The sequence below is a fragment of the Bactrocera dorsalis genome, chromosome 4, assembly GCF_023373825.1.
Source record: "Bactrocera dorsalis isolate Fly_Bdor chromosome 4, ASM2337382v1, whole genome shotgun sequence".
Taxonomy (NCBI): domain Eukaryota; kingdom Metazoa; phylum Arthropoda; class Insecta; order Diptera; family Tephritidae; genus Bactrocera; species Bactrocera dorsalis.
The window spans coordinates 140,937-164,664 of record NC_064306.1 but is presented as its reverse complement, the minus strand read 5'-3'; the positions used below and the strand labels follow the sequence as shown (position 1 = coordinate 164,664).

General features: G+C 38.0%; 2 protein-coding genes across 7 annotated transcripts; both read left to right on the top strand.

Annotated features, from left to right (window-relative positions):
* The first annotated feature begins 36 nt into the window (after nucleotides 1–36).
* LOC105230352 (unconventional myosin-XV) lies at nucleotides 37–20,745 on the top strand. 5 transcript variants are annotated; one of them, XM_049456612.1, is made up of 7 exons: nucleotides 37–335; nucleotides 4,994–5,144; nucleotides 6,171–13,088; nucleotides 18,109–18,638; nucleotides 18,708–18,951; nucleotides 19,015–20,154; nucleotides 20,238–20,745. In XM_049456612.1, exons 2-7 carry the CDS (start codon nucleotides 5,019–5,021, stop codon nucleotides 20,403–20,405), a joined length of 9,126 nt encoding a protein of 3,041 aa, XP_049312569.1. In that variant the 5' UTR covers nucleotides 37–335; nucleotides 4,994–5,018; the 3' UTR covers nucleotides 20,406–20,745. The 5 variants fall into 5 exon arrangements, with proteins under 5 accessions (XP_049312569.1, XP_011209373.2, XP_019847328.2 ...); XM_011211071.4 differs by having other exon boundaries at nucleotides 4,912–5,144; XM_019991769.3 differs by having other exon boundaries at nucleotides 37–609; nucleotides 4,912–5,144.
* A 1,044-nt stretch (nucleotides 20,746–21,789) lies between these two features.
* Nucleotides 21,790–23,655, top strand: LOC105230351 (GTP-binding nuclear protein Ran). Of its 2 annotated transcripts, none has more exons than XM_011211070.2 (3): nucleotides 21,790–21,953; nucleotides 22,660–23,129; nucleotides 23,200–23,655. In XM_011211070.2, the coding sequence occupies exons 2-3, from the start codon at nucleotides 22,698–22,700 to the stop codon at nucleotides 23,413–23,415; spliced, it is 648 nt and encodes a 215-aa protein (XP_011209372.1). In that variant the 5' UTR covers nucleotides 21,790–21,953; nucleotides 22,660–22,697; the 3' UTR covers nucleotides 23,416–23,655. The 2 variants fall into 2 exon arrangements, with proteins under 2 accessions (XP_011209372.1, XP_049311115.1); XM_049455158.1 differs by having other exon boundaries at nucleotides 21,797–21,931.
* The last annotated feature ends 73 nt before the right edge of the window (nucleotides 23,656–23,728 follow it).

Genomic DNA, 23,728 nt, shown 5'->3' with positions numbered 1-23,728 from the left:
GTCTCAACTCAACCCAATAAACATATGCTATTGTGAGTTGGTGAGACACAGGTGAGCCACTAACTTGGTAGTGAGCTGTCTTCCAAATCACGTCGGCTAAGAACCTGCCTACATTCCACAGTTTAAGTTATGGCGGCAGCCGTAACAAGTTATTTCTGATCGAGATGGCTTCAACGATTCAGTTACCTGCTGACTTTCGAACGGATTCGTTGTGTGTGCTCGTCGCAAATAAATTAGAAAAACAAGAAGTGTAATGGATTGAAAAGATCTCTAACGACACACGTATACATACACAAGTACAAAGCTGTATATGTACATAAATAAAGCAAATATTGGTCAGTGAATGAAAGAATTCTATGTGTGAATAAGAGTATAATATTAATATTAATTTTCTATAACAATCACATCCATGTGTAGAAACAAATTTTCGTTCTTAAAAACGCACACAAATAAGCGTAGTGAAATCGGTAAAATACACCAAAAGAGTCAATCCACACAAAAAGAAACTATATAATCGGCCGCCTTAAATTTAAACATAAAAAGGAAATATCCGTTTTGCAGCACATTTCCTCATATAATTCCACGATATTCTTGGTTTACAGTACAAAGGTGTGACGGTGAAGTCTGTACATATTTAATAACGAATCGATTCAGTACAATTTTTTTCAAGTAAATAAGTACATAGAAATATGCTATCGCACCTTAACTGAACAACAACGAACGAAAATTTAACTTCGTGGCAGTGGCTCATGCTATCGGTCCGATCTCACTAGTTCTCTATGTATTGGTGTTGATCAAGTATGTATTTTTTAAGCCCTGCTGTGACCTGATCTCATGTGTAAAACAATATGTACAACTGCATGCACTTTTACATATGCATATGTGTGTGTATATACATAATTTTATAGCTTGCAATTCTATTGTTTTCGTTTTTATTTTTATCCCCACCTTTTTAGATAAATAGAAAATATGAAATTATGGAGGTTAAAATTATTGAACTTTTCAATTTCTATGACTAAATAGCTAACGAAGTATATAGACCATCAAATTCTTAATAATGTGAGTGACCACAGCTATGTTTTCTACAATAAAACTGATACTTAGAAATTCGTTAGTCCACAACCTAACTAAATTTCGATTTACCTAAATAATCATCGAATAGCGGCTCAACCGTTAATCATGCGCAATAAATAATAGCGTACAACTGAACAGGTTCCGCATCTTCAATGCCTTCTGGAAAAGCAGTGGCCACCAGCGACAGCTAAATTGCAGTAACAGTTATAAGCTTTATGCGCGTAAAAGTAAAAAAGGTCTACAATATTTAAGAAACACAACTTGGCTATTACTATTACACTATTAAAATGTGCCCAACAAACAATCATTCTTGTATGTGTTCGTAGTTTTATTTCATTAACCTCATCTTAAGGCAAGCTAAATAAAAATATTACAAAGAGAGCGCTAAAGAGAAGTAGCAAAAGAGCAGGTGCTCCGTTTGTGAAACTCTAGTAGGAGAGGGTGGAGAAAGCTCAGTTTATCGGATTTAAAATGCGTCAATAGCTAATGTGATTTATTTAATTGATTGGCAATAACATTAGCAAAAAAAGTATTCCCTCGCTTCGGTTTATCTTCTTATTGTTTTCAAATACTCTACCCAGCTACACCTGTGTTCTTATTATCCCTTTTAAATTTTTAGTTTTTAACGTTTTTTAGACGCTGTCGCTGTATAAAATTCAAGTAATCGGTACTTCTATGAATCGACTGTGATCACTATTTAACCGCTTAGCACCAATATGCATGAGTATCAGCTACTTTACGGTGTAACAAATTGTTGACCAATTATCAGTGACAGTCGTACTCATTGACTGAAAAGACAACAACACTGATCGAATGTTTTGCATTAAACGCACCATTGAGCGAAGATATATGGACAGAGAAATCGCAAAGGGCAACAAACTGTAGGCAGCAAATACGCTGGCACATACAGTAGACAGCTAAGGCTCGCGCTGTTACGCCGCTATTGTCTTTACCAACTTTCTTGCTTCCGTTGCGACTATATTTATAATAGACTACCATACCATCTGCGGAACGGTAATTCAGTTTGATGAGCAATCGGTATTGCTTGAATATAACATATCGAAGGTTTGAAGTCTGACAAAAAAAAAAACATGACAAGACGCGTGCCCTTTATTTTTGACTCATAACAGGGCATGCAGTTTCTGGGATAAAGCTTTTCAGAGAATTTTTTACTGTACTTCTTTTATGATATCATATACTTTAACAGAGAGCTCTAAATTAGTAATTGGTTGTTTTAGAGAATTGTTATTGGCTGCTTTTTGAGTATTTCCATGTTTCTTGAGTCGGGGCTACCTATGGTCGCACTAAAATTCGTGACCCACTTTTCAGATTTTCTCTCATTGCTGTTCATCGATTATCGCTTTTTTTATTTTGCTTCTATGTATTTGCATTCGGTTTCAAATTTTAAAACCATAAAACAGATATTTCATTTGTATATACTAAAATGCATAAAGAGTTCAATTCCCCCGGTGCCTGGCATGTTTGCATTACTCTTAATAATGCTAATCATCTCTTTTTATGCTGTTTATCATGCATTTTTTAGCAGGTGCAAATAATTTCAATTATATTTGAGAAACTACAAGCGTATTTCATGCGGCCACGCAGCAGTTAACAACTAATATTGGCTTCGCGAAAAAATGTATTGATCTTACTTTGCCCCGTCACCGTCGCGTGTTGAACTAAGCGTTAATAGCTGATGTGCACTCAAGTGTTACTGATAAAAACGATTAGCAACTTATGCCAATGTCTAATTTCAAACAAGCAGAATGCACCAATGGCAATAACATTCAATTCGGATGTTTCATTAAGATTTGCGTTTTATGTTTGTATATTTTTCATAAAATATTTGTGTACCTATGTACATAAATATATACGTTTTGTTTTATTTTTGCATTATATGAATAGTTGGCATAAACGCTAAGCAATGCACGAAGGTCTACGGGCATGCAACAAATGAAACTGACTGCAAAATGAATTAATTCACTTTCTTTGCGCACGCGCCTTTTCTAAACGGTTATTTGACGTTAAGTTGGGACATTGCCCCGCAATGTAACTTCCCAACTTTAAATTCCTCAAGTAAGCTCACTATGAATTAAATACTAAAGTAGATAAACTTAATGGAATATATGTGGAAAAACTTCATATTTGAAAACTACAAATTTCCTTCTGAACATGTCCATATAATTAACTCTTCAGTACATACTTGGTAGATTCTTGCCTTGAGCTTTTGTCAAGCCTTAAAACCCACCTATGCAGTAAATAATTAACAATATTCGGCAAATGCAGACAAAATACGCCTTCGCCGCTCCCACTTTTATTACGAAGTTTTAAGTTATGTTTGTATTACTATCATAAAACTAGCTGCTCTTTGGAATTTAATATAATTTTTGCTATATAAAGTGTACTTAAGTTAATATTAGTGCCATTTCTTGATTCACACAATAATTTAATAATATTAGTAAATATTTACTTCAAAACCATATTTCATTTTCTGATCTATTCTTTGCCAACACCAAGTGCTGATATTTTTGCTTTGGAATGCGGTCGAACAACAATGTTAAACGGTGATGTTCAACGGTGGCGCTCCCAGTTGAAGCAAAACCAACTCTCTGCGTCGCCCGAAAATATCCTCTCTTCAAACACACCACTTGTATCATTGTATTGTGTCAAGTGGTTTACATAGCTGCTGTTCAAAGAGCATTTAGCACTCAAATTTCAGCTGCCCATAAAAACAAGTTCTGCACCGATTCCGGCTTTACTCTGTCCGATGATCGGTATGCATACGGTTAGACTACGTCAACTCAAAAATCTACCAGTTTGCATTCTTAATATACGAGTGAAGGCATTTGACAAACATTTTTCGGTGTTTTGTTATCTAAGCACGATTTAACGCAGTGAAATGTGTAAAACCTACTTCCACAATTAACTGGAACCCAAACAGGTGAAAGTTTTTTATATCTCGATTTCTTGCTCATTGGTTTAAAGTGTTTGTCGAGGTCAGTGGTAGCTCTGATCACTGTTTAAAAAGAGTGTTGAAAGAGACAGAAATTAAATTGGAATAAACGATCTAATGAACTGCGAGTGTGCATTGGAATATTAAAGAAGTCAGTGAGATTGCTGTTTAATTTCACTTGGCAAGAAATTGTATATACACAACTCCAACTGATAATGGGAATAAAAAATGTCGGGAAGTTTGTGTCTTCAGTCTATTGATTTCTATGTACAAACAGGCGCAAAAAATATGGCAGCTGGTTTACATAGTTACAATTAAGTCGGCGCAATATTAATTATTGCTGATTCAATGATTGAACTGCACCCATTTTGTACCGCCTCCGATAAATATTCCAGCCCACAACATGAAATAATGGATACACTCGGTGGGTGTCACTAGCAAAAGTGCATCATATCTATAAAATATTGAAGTTTGGCTAAATCGCTCAGCAATGAATGCCCACACATACAAAAATATTCGTTTTTCTTATTTTTTCTGTTTTGCAAACTTTTAAAATGAATCTACCAATTATAATTCAAATGAATGAATTTTTTTATGTGTAAGAGCTAGTGGTGAACAATTGACGATGCGTAGGGTGACGGTGAAAGTGTGTAAATAGTGTGAAAGGTGCCAAAGCGACGTGAGAAGGTTTGTTTATTGGCTGGTTAGCGTTGGATTTAAGACGGATTTTTGTTAGCAATGTACGTGTTTATGCCGTTGACTCATTGGAATATGAGTAAACAGAAATTAACCGCCCAACATGCGCTTGAATATTTTTAGAAAACATTTTACAAATATTTATATATCAAAATTTTTGAAATTATTTTTAAAACCGTTTGTTTCAGAAATGCTTATGTTAGTGAATAATTAACATTAAAAAGTAAATTTCTACTGAATACCTAAAAGACGACTTGTACTTTTACTCAGGGGCTAACGCAGATATTTGGGGCAAATGGATTGGGTGGAAGGTGATTTGGTGTGGTTTGACCCCGGTGTGGGGCATCCCATACCAGGCGAAATACAAGAGGTGCATCGTGCTGCTCAAGTAATTGTTGTGCAGGCGCTCATCAAAGGAAAGGTTAGTAAATATAATAATTATGTTATCAGTAAATAGCTATAATATTCAATGGTATAACATTGTGCAGAATGAGTTCCTAAATAACAATAAAACTTTAAGCTAGCAAATTAAAATTTTTAGCAAATGTGAAAACAAAAATAGTTGGACCTTATCATACAGAAGTTTGATATTTGTTTTGTTTATTTGCTCTGAATCAAAGAGACTTCAACAGTGCAACAGAGTTGCTGTGAATGAGCAATACCGCCATGAGACCGAAGCAAAATCAAAACATCAAATCCAATCTGTATAGCGAAGAACTCTTAGCCGTAATACCGGAATGCTCAACACAGCAGCAACACGTTTCTTGGCCACATCTTGGTCAGCGATGTTAATATGTATGTAGTTTTGTTATACATTTTATCTAGCAAGAGTGCAGTGCAGATCGCTGTGGAGAGTAATTGCTGCATGGCATCTTCAGCTGGACAATTGCATGCCTCTTTTAAACTAATAACAGTCCACTCCACTGACTGACATTGCAAGGTGTAGACATGTAGTTTTCGCACGGCGTCTGCTTTCTATCATATTTTTTTAAGAAATACTTTCACACAAGAGTTTCGATATTTTGCAAATAAGCATGCGTATTGTGCGTTTTCATTTAGAACCATGGCAGCGGTGCGGTTCCATCACACCCAGCCCGGCCCCATCGCCGTCAATTGCCATTTTATCGCCTCACATACAGCGTCGTCAGCGGCCACCAAGTGTTGAGAATGTTCCTTCTACAAACACTCAAATTGCGTTAGTGCACTTAAAGCAACGGCATGATCAGGAACGCAAAGCAAAAAATCGTTACCCGCAGTCTGTGAAAAAGCTTTCGACAATTTGCAGCGATGTCATAGCAAAACACGTTCGTAACTGTTGAATATCCAAAACATTACACATACATATTGTATGACTACTTATACACACGATGCAAAACTAGTTTTCAAGCAGCTTATAATAATAATATGAATATAAGTTTAATCTTACTATTCCTGTTTTCTTTTTTAGGCCCAGACATTTGCGCTGCAACCAGGCGAGGGAAATTTACGACCGCGACAAGATCTTGGAAGTAGTGGTGTAGATGATATGACAATGCTGGAGGATCTACACGAAGCTTCATTGCTATGGAACTTACGTCTGCGCTATGATAAAGGTCTCATTTATACCTTCGCTGGAAGCATTTTAATTGCTGTTAATCCATATAAAATGTTTCCCGATTCTTATGGACTGGAGGTAGCTAAGAAATACGCTGGAAAACCTTTGGGCACAATGCCACCACACTTGTTTGCCATAGGCGCAGCTGCACATGCCGCATTACCATCACCACAGGTAGTAGTTATATCTGGAGAATCTGGTTCAGGAAAGACAGAGTCAACTAAATTAGTAATGCAATATTTGGCTGCTGTAGTACCGGGTGGTGGTTCGGCATCAGCCGTCATTGCTGAACAGATACTTGAGGCAGCTCCGCTGCTGGAGGCGTTTGGTAATGCTCGTACAGCCCGCAATGATAACAGTTCCCGATTTGGAAAATACCTTGAGGTTTACTTTAAAAATGGAGCAATTGTTGGTGCAAAAATTACGCAATATCTATTGGAAAAGTCGCGTATTGTGACACAGGCGCCTGGAGAGAGAAATTATCACGTTTTCTATGAGATGCTTGGTGGATTGTCGGAGACTGAGCGGACAAAATATGGTCTGCTTGAAGCTGATAAATATTTTTACTTAAATCAAGGTGCTACAGACTGCGCACCCGGACGAGTGGATTGGGACTCACTTCAAAGCGCCATGCAAGTCTTGGGCGTGTCAGAAGGTGAACGCGAGGGGATTATACGAGTATTGGCTTCGGTGCTACACTTGGGAAATGTGTATTTTCACCGTCGCCAACTACGCCACGGTCAAGAAGGTGTTGAAGTTGGATCTGATGCTGAAATCAAATGGGCGGCACATTTGTTGCATATATCTGCCGATGGACTTCACAGAGCACTTACTAGTCGAATAACCGAGGCGCGATCGGAACGTTTGCACACTCCCCTTGGTATTGATCAGGCGCTAGATTCTCGAGACGCCTTTGCTAAAGCATTATATGCTGGGCTTTTTAATTGGTTGGTATCGCGTATAAACTCTATAGTACAGAAAGGTGGTACCCATGACGCTCATCGCATATCAATTTTGGATATATTTGGCTTCGAAGATCTTGTGGAGAATTCATTTGAACAGTTATGTATAAATTATGCGAATGAAAATCTTCAATTATATTTCAATAAACATGTTTTTAAACTGGAACAAGCTGAATATTCTCGCGAACGACTTGAGTGGACACCACTTACTTGGGACGACAATTTACCAGTCATTCATTTGCTGGCTAAAAAACCGGTTGGAATATTTCACTTGCTAGACGACGAATCCAATTTTCCTCGTGCAACAGATATGAGTTTCTTAGAAAAGTGTCACTATAACCATGCCCTTAATGAATTATATTCTCGACCACGAATAGGTGCTCAAGAATTCGGTATAACACATTACGCAGGCCAAGTATGGTATTGCGTTGACGGATTTCTAGATAAAAACCGAGATGCTTTGCGAAGTGATGTTTTGGAACTGTTGGGATCGAGCAAATTGCAGTTAGTGGTTGAATTAACGAAGCAATTGCGAGCTCAACGTGACTCCGGCAAAACTCTTCCAAAGGGAAGTAATGGTCGATTTGTAACAATGAAACCACGTACACCCACAGTTGCGGCTAGATTCTCCGACTCACTGCAGCAGCTTCTTCAATCAATGGGACGTTGCAATCCTTGGTTCGTGCGCTGCATCAAACCGAATAACGAAAAACATGCATTAAAGATGGACATGCCCTGTGTTCTACAACAATTACGTTATTTAGGTATGCTTGATACTATTCAAATTAGGCAAAAGGGTTATCCAGTTCGTTTGAAATTTCAACACTTTGTTGAAAGGTATCGCCATCTTCTACGCACGCCACTTCCTCGTGGTACACCATATCGTGAGTTGTGTCGCATTTTACTGGAGTCTCTTCCACGTACCGGTATAGAAGGACCCGATTTCCAACTAGGTGCAACCCGTGTATTTCTACGAGAAGCCCTTCATCGACTGTTAGAAAGTGGCCGTTCAGATCGCCTCAAGTCAGCAGCAGTTACTATACAAAAGAATGTTCGCGGCATGTTAGTACGGCGTCATATGTTCCGCAAAAAGAAAGCTGCTATAAAGATTCAATCAACTTGGCGTGGACATCGTGAATCGAACAAATATTCACAGCTTAAGAAGAGTGTAATTCAGGCCCAGTCCTTATGGCGAGGCAAGATGGATCGGAAGAGAGTTGCTAAACTTAAGGCTGATTATAAACGACGATTGGAAATGCAAAAAGCACAGAAAGAACGAGAAGCCAAAAAACTGGCCAGGGAGCATATAGAGCGAAGCCAAGTAGCTTATTTGGACATACCAGCGGAACTAGCTTTTATTTATTCAAAGATAGACGGTTGGACTCCTGTGCATGGCGATCGCCATCTTGTTAAAGTAGTTGGCACCGTACCAGGGCCACCTGTAGCAGGAGATTTGCCAAAGGATCTGGATCAATTCTCTTTTGGTAAATTCAGCTCCGTATATTGCAATGGTATGCGTTTATCGCCACGACGAGAACCGATTGCAACACCGTTTCTCACAAGAGCTGCTTCGCGAGACCAAGATTTTCAAGATTCTTTGGCGGTATTCAAATTAATCCTTCGATGGACAAATGATAAAAATTTAGATGGAAATAAAGAAAAAGTTCTCTCAGATTATATTGTACACAAAGGATTATCCTCTCGCGGGTTACGAGATGAGATATTGGTTCAGCTATGTAATCAAGTTTATAATGCAGAGGAGTCCAACTCCCAACGTATATGGCAATTGATGGCGCACTGTTTATCATGTTTTCAACCTGGTCCTGCATTTAGTAAATATTTGATGAAATTCATAATGGACAATGCACCATCATCAATGAAGGAACTCCTTTTGAAAAAAATTTTACGCAATTCAAATAATACGCATGCAAATGCTTGTCGAAATTTTGTATCATCATGGGTTGAATGGCGAGCTATCTCAAAAATGTCGGATATCGCGGTATCTTTGACGATGCCAGACGATACTTCTCAAACTGTTGCAATTGATTCATGGACCACTTGTGAAGAAGCAGCCTCACTGGCTATATCTACTCTCGGGATATCAAATCGAGGCTGGACAGTCGTCTTAGATGATGGAAAGTTGATCACTGATTCATGTGGCTTGGATTACGTTTTAGATTTAATATCAGAAAAAGAATTATGTCCAGCTTTCCCTGCTGTTCGAAGTGATCTTTTTAAAACTGGTGCTAAGTTTGTGCGAACAAATATGCCTGAATCCGAGTCAAATAGCCCTAAGAGGCCGCAAATTCCACCTCCAGAACCTCCAAAAGCTAAACAGAGTACATCGAAAGAATCCCCTATCGCCGAGCCTAAAATAGAGCAGCCAGTTAGGAAAACATCAAGAGATTTGCTGTCACGAAGTTCCGTACTTAATGAAAGATATTTTGAACAAGAAAAAAATAGATCAAAATCATTAGATGACCTACTAGTCGGAGATGTTGCTGATCTTGACCCAACTCCTGAACCTGAACCTTTAACAAATCTAGGTCTATCTGAAAGTCGACTAAATGATAGGTATCACTCTGCAGAACGTTTGACGCCTATGGGAAAAGAAACTGGCCCTCGCTATCAAAAATCGCAACATGCTGGTCGTCGATCGCATGCTGGTTCTCACTCCAGCAAATACATGGAAAAATCCGAGTATGCAACTCGTTCGTCAGCAATGTCAGACACAAGTGAAGCGCCATCGTTGGCTTCGCACGTTCGTCGCGTACGTGTGCCATCCCAAGCTTCGGATGTCGATCAATTTCTTGATGATTTATTTAGTCCTGTACTAGATGGATCTTTGGATGAATTATCAGATGCAAGATCATTAGCAGCAAGCATACGAGGAGGCGGAGAGAAACAGTTAGAGAATCATAAAAACTCGACTGATATTTACGAATTTTTAGAAGCTCCAAACACTCTTCAAACGTCTGAAGACTTTTTTACAAATGTGGATGCCCTCTGCGAAAAAATTAAAGGCGGTGGCGATAAAAAGGATGGTAATGACGAATCATCAACTGATAATTTAGATGAGTACATAACGGGTCTCTTTAAGCCGATATTTATCAATGAAGCAGTTAACACACTAACAAAGCAAGCTGAACTAATAGAGATCATTAAAGGGGGTGGTACCACACACACACAATCCACATCTAATGCTAGTTTCGTCACTTCACCGGTGGTTAGCCCAATAAGCCCTATGATTGCAAATGCGGATAATATTATGCAAATGATTAATATTCCTCCTGATACGGATCCTAATTTATATCAACAACAAGTTCAACGCGCGTTTCTGCAATCTGCAATGGCCCAAAACTTGCAAATTCAACAGCAGTTATTAGCACAAAATCAAGCTTTGCAAACATTACTCAGCCAGCAGGATACACCTACGGGTACAACATCTCCGCCCTTAGTACCCGTGCTAACAACAGTGCAGCAAACCAGTCTTTCAACAAACAATGTACTGACTAACGTAAACTCTTCACCACCAGTAATTCAAAATAATGTTCGAAAACAAAGTGTTAAAAATAGAATTTCTCAATTTTCTGAGAACGACCGAAATAGAAAAGCCTCCTCAGAAAGTGTTGGATCTCTAATACCACCTCCACCGCCTCCGCCTATGCCCCCACCTATAGAAGCTAAAGACCCATCAGAAACACGACATTTTCTTGATCCCTATGGTCGAGCGAAGACAGTAAGAATAGGAAAGTGGCGTTGGCCACCACCACAGGATGCCCCTCAGTTTGAAACTGAGGAAGACTTTTTTGCTTTCAAAATGCGACAGTCTCAAAGAAAGACTACACCCCAATCACAGTTTCACAGCAGTAACGGTTCATTGACTGGCTCAGCCATGGAATGGGAGGAATTTGAAATCGATACATCTAATAGCCCATCCCCTGTTTCTAATATGCCACAAATGCATGCTCAAATGGTGCGAACAACTCTTAAGATCGAAACAACCGGAAATAAAATTTCTAACCAGCAGGTTATTGAACAGCAACAACAGCAAACATTAGTAACGACGAAAGTTGCTAAAAAGAGCTTCGAAATCGGTGCTGAAAGGCCTCCACCTGGAAGTGTTGGGAAACTAAAATTAAGTTCTGAAATGCGTCAGAGATTGGAACAAGTAACTGCTGGTCATTCTGTCCGTTCAACGGTTAGTACCAAATCAGAGCAGAGAACCCCAGCTAAACTTGAAGATACAAGAAAACTGATGTTACAGCAACAACTAAGTGGACATTTTCGGAATATGGAAAGCAAACATGATAAAGACTTGCCCTCAGTGCGTTCACAAATTGAGCGTATGGAGGGGAAGCTTTCTCCCCCACCAATTTGGCCAACTGGTGTACCTCCAGCTCCAAGCGTTCCGGCTCCACCACCACCTATACGTCCCCCATCAATTGCACCGCCAGCTCCACCCCCTGCGCCAAAAACACCACCAACCCAACTCGGGTTTGAAGAAGATGACGTTATTTTCCGTAGTCAAAATGGTAAAGATATTCCAGCATTTATACAACGTCAAGATCGAGACACTTTTGGAGCTCGCCATAACTGGAATGGCTCTGATGATTCCAAGGAGACATATGACTCTTGGGGACGTGCCGAAGCGGCCAAACTAGATATGGTGTACGAAACTAGTTTTAAAAAGGAAATTAAAAGTGAGCGGGAACGATCCAGATCACGATCTCGTTCCCGAGATCGTGATGACTTTTCAGAGTCTGTTTGGGATCGAGCGGAGGTTGAAGGTCCATCTTCAAGTGGTAGCGATCGAGAAAAGGAAAAGGAGCGTGAGAAACGAGAACGTATCTACGAAATAAGACAAGTTGAACGTGAAAAGGAGAGCAATAAAGTATATCATCCGGCGCCACCCAAGGTGATAATGGCTACTGTCGAACGCGCTGATAAATCATCCATGGTTTCTCAAATGGAACGTAAGTTTTCGCAACCTTCTTTGCAAACCAACCAGAAACCAAACATTACTTCACTCAGCATGAATCCCGCCCCAATCACTGGTCCCGCCACATTTCGAACACATATGGCACAAAAATATGAAAAAGAACGTAAGCGAAAATCGTCTGCATCCACAGAACTGTCACAAAGTACACGTCGCGAAGAAGAGACTGATGGTGGCGACGAATGGCCATTGCCAGCTATACCAGCTCCTGTACCAGCCCCTCCTTCCATTAAAAGCCCAGCCACTGCGTGTTTCACATATAACAGGGTGCCATGGAGACTACGTGTCCGTAAAGAAGTTTTTCATCCGAATGAATCTATAGGCCCACCTATTGCATTGGATTTACTTTTCTCACAGGTGGTAGCCGACGTTTTTGGAATCACTCCCTGTTTACGCATTTCTCCGCAAGAGAAATCTGTGGCAGTGAGTATGCTGAACGGGCATGGCGTAACGGTCGAGACTATATATAGTCAAAATGTTAGAGCATTGGTTAAACGTCATCTGATCGACATGGCACGCGGTTGGCCACTGTATTTTGCTCGTCTATTTGCAGTACAGGGCGCTCCACAGTATCCCGATGTTTCAATAATGGGTATTTCGCACAACGGTATTTACTTAGCACGCCGCGATGCAGAATATCTGATTGTTGTACAAGCCATTTCATTGAGCGAAATTCAAAATGCAATCACACTGCCGCGACCTGCTTCATTGCAGTTAAATTTACGCAGTGGAGAGCATTTGGCATTGCATGCAGCTCGGGCGGCTTCTATTCAGGCGATGATTACCACATTTGTTCAAGAGTATCGCAAGGTAAGTGAACAAACAATTCACAAGCACCAAATATGTATGTATGTACATATGTATATACGAGTATATAAAAAATGTATTCAATAGAACATGAAGAGGCTGCTTATCATAATATCCATAAAAATACTAATACATATTAATAAGTATTAATACCTGGCAGAATTTAAAATATTTTACTAGTTGATATGTCCGAAAATTCATGCATATTTTAAGAGCAAAAATGCGAAATATAAACACATTGATAAACTGACAATAGCCGACGGAAGTGAAATGCCGGGCAAATCAAACTTGTAAACAAACGATGATTACAAAGCGACTGATTACTAAAGCGTCCTATGCAATTGCGCCATACAAAAACCGGCTTGATCACACTACGAATCAAATAGGTATATTCATAAATTTTACAATGGAAATAAAAGTCTCAAATGATAATGATAAAAGCTAGTATTTTGTGAAGGCAAAGTTTCATGGCCAACAAGCCTTTTGTGTTTTACATATGTACATATGTTTGTATCTCTGTGCTATAAAATTGACCACATAGGTATGTACAAGAGCGCGCGCAAGTTAAAGATGCAATATTTTATAATCAACAATTATGACTGTTTAGGTAAGCCTATTACATTTTTTATAACACCTATTTTTTTATATTCACCTATATGCCAACAAAGCATATACATATGTGCACGAAGTTGGAAATGTTGTAAACATTATGCATCCATGAATACATTAATATGTATTTACCAAGCAAAATATGAAAGCTTCCATGCATCACAATTAAACTAAAAAATAGAGTTCATTCAATTAAATTTCCACATTTTCGGGCTGAGCACACGTCCAAAACGCTACATCTATAATGACAGAAGTATTTCAAATGTAATGGCGAGTTCTGCATATGCACACATACTTATTTCTGTATGTGTTTGAATATATATATACATATATACCACTATCCATGCACAGGCATATACATGCGTGTACAAATATATAGACAACGGATACCATTTTCTGACTCTTTACTAGCCACAAAGTTGATCATGGGCACAGTAAGCGAGTCTATAGATTCGACAAAAATGTGCAATGAAACACACTCGTATGAGTATTAAGCCACGTACAGCTATCCATGCACTGACGCACATACATACATACATGCATAAGTGTACAATGTGTATATGTATTTATATAATGCCGCAACTTGGCTTTCTGTCGACGATTGCTTGGTTAGTGAAATGGTCAAGTGAGTGCTCCGCGATTTTCAAATCTTTAGTCGCGACAAACGAGCTTCAGTGGCTACTACAGCTGTGCGGAAAATTTACCGTTTAATCACATAGCTGCAGACAGTGTTTTTTCATTTTCTAACAATTGGTATTATTAGATTTTTTATATTTTTAACGGGATGAGAGATGGTCAAGCAACCAGTCGCGTTTTGTAACCGCTCTGAACAACTTCCTTTCAGCTACGTAAAATAATAAAACGATTCGTAACCGTCACATAAGGTTATTGTATATCCGGTTGAAGTGCAGTTAGTTCCGCTGCATCATATATGCATATATATATAAGATAATAAAAAGTGAACATCATACATATGTTGAATATATGTACATATTGTATATAAAAAAAGACAAAGTGTTACAAGTTATGTACATATATTGAAACCGTTCTTACTCGATCGAATAAATGCGTAAACGTAATTGCGATGTTCAGCAGCTGGTATTTGGTCAATTGACAATAACTAGTACGCTCATAGAGTTCGTTGACAGTGCCGCGAAGCAGCTCAGTCGGTTACTTAGCCAATTACGGCCTTTTAATTGCGCAGAGACTTTGGTGCGCGGTCGGTGCTAATCGGTGCGCATATACAACTTTCACTTGTTTTGCAGCAAAGTTAACTAAAACAAGATGCCAGATACGATTTAAACAAAAGAAATATAGATTCATATGTATCTACATATATGCCTGCAGACATTTGTGCCAGTGAATTTTAATGAAGTTAAATTTAAATTTGTCGAAACATATGCACATGCGTATAATGATGTAGATGTATGTCTGAAAAATGGACTATAAGTTTCATGAAGTTTTTAGCCGTACGTAGCAAAAATGTCATCTCAAGCGCAATCGATGTCTTCTTCTAAAACTCAAAGCAGCCACAGTAGTGGCTCATCTCACCATAAATTCAGCAGTATCGTCAATAAAGTTGAGTCTTTGATCAATAAAATGAACAATGACAAATTTAATAATTTTAAGCTACTCCAGAGCAATGCATTACTTCCTGGGCGGAAGATAACATCTCGAATAGATGGACGTAGCAGTGTGACGAGCACGTTCCAGTCGGAGGAATTTGCTTTAAGTTCATGTGTAGAATGTACCAGTCAGCAAAATCAGCAAGGATTAGAAACCTTTGATGACACACTGACGCGGACGGCATCATTAGATTCCTTGAATCAGCTAACTGATGTGGAAGATGCGTTCGATAATCAAGATTTGATTTATACCGATTCAGATGATGCGGAAATTGCACATATAACTGGTACAACTGCTGTTCAGGTACATCGCCGTAGTGATTTGGATCAATTAACAGACGAGACAATTCGAGAATTCAATGAACAATGCTCCTCTCTAAGTCATGACGTTGACTTTGAAAATGCATGGAGTGCGGAGGATGATGAAGAAAAGTGTTGGACGCAAGCTAGTGACGATAAAGGTTATTGTGGTGATAGTGATAGTCAAAAGAATGTTAACGAAACTTTGGGCAAGATATACAGATATGAAACGTATAGTAACCGCAGTGATAGTAACAACAGTAACGGCAATAACAATTTTAACCATAGTGAAAACGGAAAATACCAAAGAGATACAAATAATAACAATAAGAGAGAGATTGTGCAACTAAATCATTCTCCAGAAACAACTTGGAGTTCTATGCAACCAAAACAACAGAGTTGTCAAGATAACGATTCCGAATTCACGCAAAAAAGTAATATTACCGGGCCTGAGGCGGGCGGAAATGAAAACACGGAAGCTTGTCATGAACATTGCAACCCAGAAAATGGATATGAAAATTCATCGATAATTACTGCTGATGTAAACAGTAATAATGATATTCATAACGGTAGCATTAAGAACACCACTAATCAAACGCAAATATCAACTAAGCGACGTCCAAGCCTGGCAAGCAGTGGTTCTGTTGGCCGAATGGAGACCATTCTCGAGGAACCTGGCGAATGCAAAGTATCTGTTAAAGAAATATTGGCAAGATTTGAAACAATGAGCCTCACCGAGGTAAAATTAGTATCTGCAGCTATTTGTTACTTTTAATTGCACTTAACACAATTCTACTGTAATTTTATATTACTGGTAATAGACGGGTTTTTGTACCATCTTATACCATATTTAAACTGATTCAAAATGAAAATTTTGATATACATACATACATATGTATATATACATATTTAATTATATATTAGCGTTTGCGTTTAGCAGATATTTTTGTAGGAACACCTATTTTCGATTTCATCTTTTCATTTATGCATGCATATTAGATATTTTAGCTGATATGCTGTTTGCTCGTACATACATATATACATATCAATGCTCTGGGTTGCATGTAGATCAAAATTAATTAACTGAGATGCAAACACAGCAGAGTTCAATTCTACATTTCGAATATAAAATAATTAACTTGAAAATATGAAATAGAAAGTTACAGGTGCATGAAAATGATCCGAATAGCAACGAAATTACATGAGTTTATAAATATGGTCAGTGTTGTGACTGAACGGTCATTTTGGTGCATTGGCGCAAACCGCAATTCGCACTTTAGACTGGTTCATAGCCGTTGTGTTGTATCACATACATACATACATGCAACATACATATATATATTTCATTATCAAAGTGAACGAGAATAAATGAAATTAAATTCACAGTCTTAATTTTCTCACTGGACGTGCCGCGTACAGGTGAAATGCATTGTTGAAGCGGTTCGGTGCCCGTACCGTACCGTCAGCCATGAGCTATAGCTTCATAACATTTGTACATATGTATGTATAAGTATGAACACTAGTAAAAAACGCACGAGCGCCACTTTAAGATGTATTTGGACGCATAAACATGTTCATTGTACTTGTATATGTATATACGTATGTATGTAATTATGTGCATATGTAATATACCAATTCACCATAAATGTGTCTACGAATGAATTTGTGTGTGTAAGTGCTTAGTATAAAATGCTCTTAGGCTGTGAAGTCACTAGGACGCACCATAACGGTCACATACGCTGTGCTGCTGAAACTGGCCCAGTTCGTGTTGTTGCCTTGATCATTTAACAACAAAGTTTAACAAATATCTCTTCTAATAAAAATCATTTTAAAGTAATAAGTTAGGTTGTTAAAAATATGTGTGTAAACACATTTTTATCGTTTTTTTTTTTAGTAGAACAGTTGATGCAGATAATACCCAAAAAGGTTTTAGGGCAAAATTCTTAGTGTAAAGGTATTTTATCAAAGAATGTTCAAGAGGAATGAATGAGGAAAACAACTAAGCAGTATTTAAGAAGGTTGAAATTGATTTTATATCTTTTTCATGTTTAATATTGGATTAAGTACAAAGATTGGTCATTCTTAATGCCAAGCATTAATATAAAAACCCACTCGGTAAAACTTTTTAGGCAACGGACAATCTTATAATACAAAAAAACGGAAAAAGTGCGAAAAAACTCCAAACGAGGAAGTATCATCCCTATATACCTGTTTATATATTTGTATCCTCCACGGAAAATTGTCAGTTTGATCAAACCGCGCTGTGAATAGTTAAATATGCAAAAGAGCGTGGGTAACCCGTTGCAAATGAACGTGTATACACACCTCAACTAACATTTATGTCTACTGTTTCAACAGTTTGTTTGAATACTGCATGATTTATTTTTTTGAAGTGGTGTACAGCTTTCACAATTGCCTCGATAGACCAGTTTTTGGCCACTAATATATGAATGACTTCATAATGGTAACATGTATTTTCCAAATTTCAGAGCCAATCGAAAGCATCTACATTATCGTCGGGTGCCCGTGCAGCTGCACAAACACTCAATGTTCCAATTGAACGTTTGGAATCGCGCCAATCCAATCACCGTGAACATGGAAACGCGGTCAATAACCATAACGATGTAGCAGCAATGACCTCTGTAAGTGGCCATGAAATTAACATGGAAAAGTCAGTTGCTATGCAACATGGACGACATAGTGTCGACACAGAGGTCGATGTTCATCAGGACGCACACCATATAATGGATAGCGAGGCTGAATCAACGGCAATTACTGCGGACCGTCATCAGTTCACAAAACAATCGAGTTACCTGCATCCTGCGCGTAAAGTCTCGAATACCCAACAACAACATACGCAGCAACATCAACAACTTCAACATGGTAGCAATCACGTTTCGATGTCACATCAGCTTGATGCCAATTATTTGACAGAGGAACCAAATGGCAGCAATGGGCCATCGCCATCTGTGACTAAATATTCTCTTCTTCAATTTGCCATGCAACACTTCCGGAATGAGTAATGGAATTTATTCACATATGCTTTTATCATACTTTCTTATTTTCCAAAAAACTTTTCACTTTTCAGTCAATACCCTGAAGGTCGTGTGAATAATCGCGATGCCGTTCGAGATCATGCCGATCGTAGAACACCTTCTTATGCAGATTTGGTGAAATGGCAAGGAACTCCGATTCGTATGCCGTTGCTGCGGTTACCCAATGATCTGGCACCTTTGGCGCTTGAATGTTTCGAATGTATTTTACGCTATTGTGGCGATATACCGCACGATCCTGAGCTTACTGAAGTTAAATGTGTTTACACTGTGCTTATGGTAAGTTAAAAAATAAAAATGTTGTGGTCTTGTTCAGCTTTTTAATATGATAAAAAATTATAGCACTGTCACAAGTATTTGGCGCTGCGGGACGAGGTGTACTGTCAGTTGATGAAACAAACGACTGCTAATCGCTCTCCATGCCCGGATTCCGCCCAACGCGCATGGCGTTTACTGAGCATTTTAGCAGCATACTTTGGTTGTTCAGATGCGCTACGCCCTTACTTAATGGAACACTTGACATCAGCAGCTTCAGATCGACGACGTTCTTGTCATGGTACCGCCGCGGTTTGTCTAGCCAACTTGCGTAAAACAGCACGCTGCGGTGGGCGTAAAAACGTGCCTAGCGTTGAGGAAGTTACTGCTGTGTCTGCTGGACGTTCAGCGCGTCGACAAATTTATCGTCTGCCTGGAGGGGCGGAACGCGTAGTAAACACTCGCTGCTCCACTGTGGTCGCTGACGTTATAGCCGAACTTTGTGCATTACTGAGTGTGGAGTCGGAAGCTGAACAACAAGAATTTTCTTTATACTGCATTGTTCAAGGTGACGCTTTTACTATGCCTCTGGCAGCCGATGAATATATATTAGACGTTACCACGGAGCTCCTTAAATCAGGTCAACCATTCTACTTAATATTCTGCCGATCCGTTTGGCATTTTCCTTTAAAACGAGAACCAGCACCAACGCCGCTATACGTAGAAGTACTCTTTAATCAAGTGGCTCCGGACTACTTAGAGGGTTTGTTATTAGAACTACCTGGAAACGGTGTACCAATTCCAGAGATAGTCCGCGATATGGCACGTATAGCAGCATTACTTCATCGTGCTGCTGATTTAACACATGTTCCGGCTATGAAAGAAATCAAATTTCTATTACCCAAACCGGCGCTTGGCGTTCGAGAAATCCGCCCTGCACAATGGGTAAGCTTAGTGCAATCAGCTTGGCCACAAATTGCTGGATTAACACCTGGGCAAGTAAAAGCTCAATTTCTTACGGTACTATCTGCGTGGCCTCTGTTCGGCAGCAGTTTCTTTGCGGTGAAACGCATTTGGGCCGAAGAGGGACCCCACGTCGAAGACAGCAACCCAATGTGGCGTGATTTGATATTGGCCTTAAATAGACGCGGTGTGCTATTCCTGGATCCAAACACGCACGAAACATTACAGCACTGGCCATTCATGGAAGTTATTTCCACGCGCAAAGTAAGTACACTCATATACATATGTACATATGTGTGTACCTAGATCTCATTTCACATTGTTGCTTACTAACTTAAATATTTTAGGTGCGTTCGGAAGACGGTGCACTCTTTTTGGACATGAAAGTGGGCAATCTTATGCAGCAACGCGTTATACGCGTCCAAACTGAACAAGCGCACGAGATATCTCGACTCGTGCGGCAATATATAACAATGGCGCAAATTAGCCAAAGGGACAAACGAGAACTGAATTAAATTCAAATTAAGTAGTTTGTTTCGCAGTAAAATTGAAATTCTATACAATTTCAATCTTATACATCGTTATTTCTCTAATATCTATATCTAGTTTTATAGTAATATTTGTAGCTCTTTAAGATAATCGGAGGCAAAATTCTTGAATGTGAGCAGCTATACAAGAATACAATCTGACCGGCGGCTCGGTGGATATTATACTAACATACGTATATCTGCTATAAATAAAGTTTTCATTTGTTCAAATTGTTACAGTATCTATAAATTCTTATGTACATACAGTACATTATAAATATATCTAATAATTAGAGAATGGAAAAAATAAATATACATTCATATAATCCTTAATTTTGTTTCACTTAGAGAATCACGTAAGAACTTATTTTATATTATTAAAAGGGTTCATGCAACATGTTGAAAGTTTTGTTGATATGCGAGTCTTCCCTTTTCAATTCGAATTTAAGGACATTTTTTTTAATTAGCTGTTTAAACATCCTACCTATGATGCGCAGCTGGATTATCTATATGTGTAAACTCGTATGCGTCGATTTATATAAAAATGTATTTCAAAATCAGAATTTAATGTCACTTACCACTGAAAAGGCGGATGCACTTTTGAAATTAATATCAACCGGATGGAGGTCACACACTGAACGCACGCTGTGCAATACATGGAAATTCCCATTAGAAAACTTGTACACAATTGTGTTTATTCGGCGCACATGAGAAATCAAAATATTTTTAAATTATGAAAAGAAACCATAGCTTCACTATATATCTAATGTAATGCATGATTATCACTAAATAAAGCCGTTTTATCCAAATTATGTATTTCACTCACACTGTACTGTAAATTTGCGAATTTATAACTTGTAGGAATGTGAAGGTTGCCACAAAGTTTACATCAATGTTCCTATTGATAAAATTGCCAAATCGTTATTTTTTTTCTATTTTAGTGGATATTTTAATAAATAAAAAAAATTAAAGAATATGGAAATAATTAAAATATATGTTTATATAATGTGCATGTGAAATGAAATATGTATATTTGTGGAGTCAGATTAACATACGGCACACCCAAACAGAAACGTTGAGCGACGCGTAAATGCGTTAAAGCCGACGTGACGCCCCTGTATAAAGCGCAAATTTCGTCTAATTTCGACTTAAATTCTAAAATTGATACAGAAGAAAAGAAATGCAAAACGATTTAAATTATTTAAAATACTTCCTTTAATTTTTACAAGCATTAAACACCGCGCCTTAAGAAAAAATACTTGTTAACGCCTTGAAAATATCTTTGGAGCCAATTAATTTAATTTTTGTGATATGGCAACTTTCACATTTATTTACAGTGCAGCCAACATTTGCGAGTTTACTTCAACGCTCCGACAGTTATTCGCCGCAGACCGAACTTGGCAGCGGAATTGAGTTTTTCGTATTTTTCACAAACCAATAGTCCGATTGTGTGTTTCTCGTGTTATTAACTTCAATTTTTTTCTTGAGGAATATATTTGATACTTCAAGTTGAGGTATACAGAAACAACGGCAATTGTAAGTTCTGCGTGTTGAGGCATAAAGAAAAGTGAATATTGTATAATTTTAAGAGTGAAACTAGAAGTGGGCGCGTTCATTTCGATATTGGCATGTGGACAAGGCTTTGTATAATTTAGCGTGGTTTTGACTGTTTTCGTTTTTATCATTACCGAAAACTACAATTCCAATATTTCAAGAATTTGTGAAATAGTTGTAAAGTGGTATGCAAAAAAACATTTGCTTAAGAACTATTCGAAGTTGTTAGTTATTTGTCGCAGGAACACAAAATTTTGCATATGCAAATGTTTCGTTTTCATCATTTGTTGAGGTTAGGTATTTCTTACTCGTAAGTGACGATTCATACGCAGCTGTCTACCGGCATTTATGTACAAGTTGAAGTAAATATGTTTCGGAAAATCGATTATTGTGAAAATATCACGTAAAACTTAAAATTTTATGAAATTCGTCACTCTGCTCACGGCAGCGTCGTTTGTATAGGTTTTTGGCGCCAAAGCCTTGCTAGGTTCGCAAAATTTTTATATATGCACATACATATACCTTTATATGCACACATATATATATATATATGGACATATGTATATGTGTTTGATTTGTATGCGTCAGAAAATATTTCTAGAAAGCAGCGCTTAGCTTGTTTTTTAGTATTTCGATTATTTCTGGACTTTTTAAAATATATTTTATATTCATTTATTTTACTTCCTAGAATCTCAATTAAGCAATAACGAAGGAAACATTTCACAAATGGCTCAAGAAGGTGATATTCCCACATTCAAATGCGTTTTGGTCGGAGATGGTGGTACTGGCAAGACCACTTTTGTAAAGCGTCATATGACAGGCGAATTCGAAAAGAAATATGTTGCCACACTTGGTGTTGAGGTACATCCCCTTATTTTCCATACAAATCGTGGCGCTATCCGTTTTAACGTCTGGGACACTGCTGGTCAAGAGAAATTTGGTGGCTTACGTGACGGCTATTACATCCAGGGACAATGTGCTATTATTATGTTTGATGTAACTTCACGTGTCACATACAAAAACGTACCCAATTGGCATAGGGATTTAGTACGCGTTTGTGAAAATATACCTATTGTCTTATGCGGTAATAAGGCTGATATTAAGGATCGCAAAGTAAAGGCCAAAAGCATAGTTTTTCATAGAAAGAAAAACTTGCAGGTAAGTTTTTTTGAAATAATTTTTTTATTTTTAAATTACAAACATATACATATTCTTAATTATTTTTCAGTATTACGACATATCTGCAAAATCAAATTACAACTTTGAAAAACCTTTCTTATGGTTGGCACGGAAATTAGTAGGAGATCCAAATTTGGAATTTGTGGCTATGCCTGCGTTACTTCCGCCAGAAGTCAAAATGGACAAGGATTGGCAGCTACAAATCGAGAGAGATTTACAAGAAGCTCAAGAAACCGCATTACCAGAAGAGGATGAGGATTTGTAATTTTTTCCTTAATGCCGATTTCACAAGTTATCCAGAACACACAATTCTAAAGTTACTGCAAAATCGAAAACGGCGAGAAAAATAGAAGTGCTAAGATTTACATTGCAGAAATTTTGATATTTATTGGAAAATAGTTTTCCATACCTTTCTTTGTTCATGTAATTGGTATTTAAGTTTTTCTATTTTCTTATTTTTAGTGTACAATTTAAATAATTTTGTATTAAATTAATTTGAATAATACTTGGAGGAGTTTGATAAATAATTTTTATTCTGTTAATGTATCCACTCAGGCCTCAATAAACATAAGTTAAAA

Coding starts and splice junctions, on each gene's coding strand:
- LOC105230352 (XM_049456612.1), top strand. CDS start 5,019: ATGGATTGGGTGGAAGGTGATTTGGTGTGGTTTGACCCCGGTGTGGGG. Junction 18,952..19,014: donor GTGTTTACACTGTGCTTATG/GTAAGTTAAAAA, acceptor AAAAAATTATAG/CACTGTCACAAGTATTTGGC. Junction 20,155..20,237: donor AAGTTATTTCCACGCGCAAA/GTAAGTACACTC, acceptor TAAATATTTTAG/GTGCGTTCGGAAGACGGTGC.
- LOC105230351 (XM_011211070.2), top strand. CDS start 22,698: ATGGCTCAAGAAGGTGATATTCCCACATTCAAATGCGTTTTGGTCGGA. Junction 23,130..23,199: donor ATAGAAAGAAAAACTTGCAG/GTAAGTTTTTTT, acceptor ATTATTTTTCAG/TATTACGACATATCTGCAAA.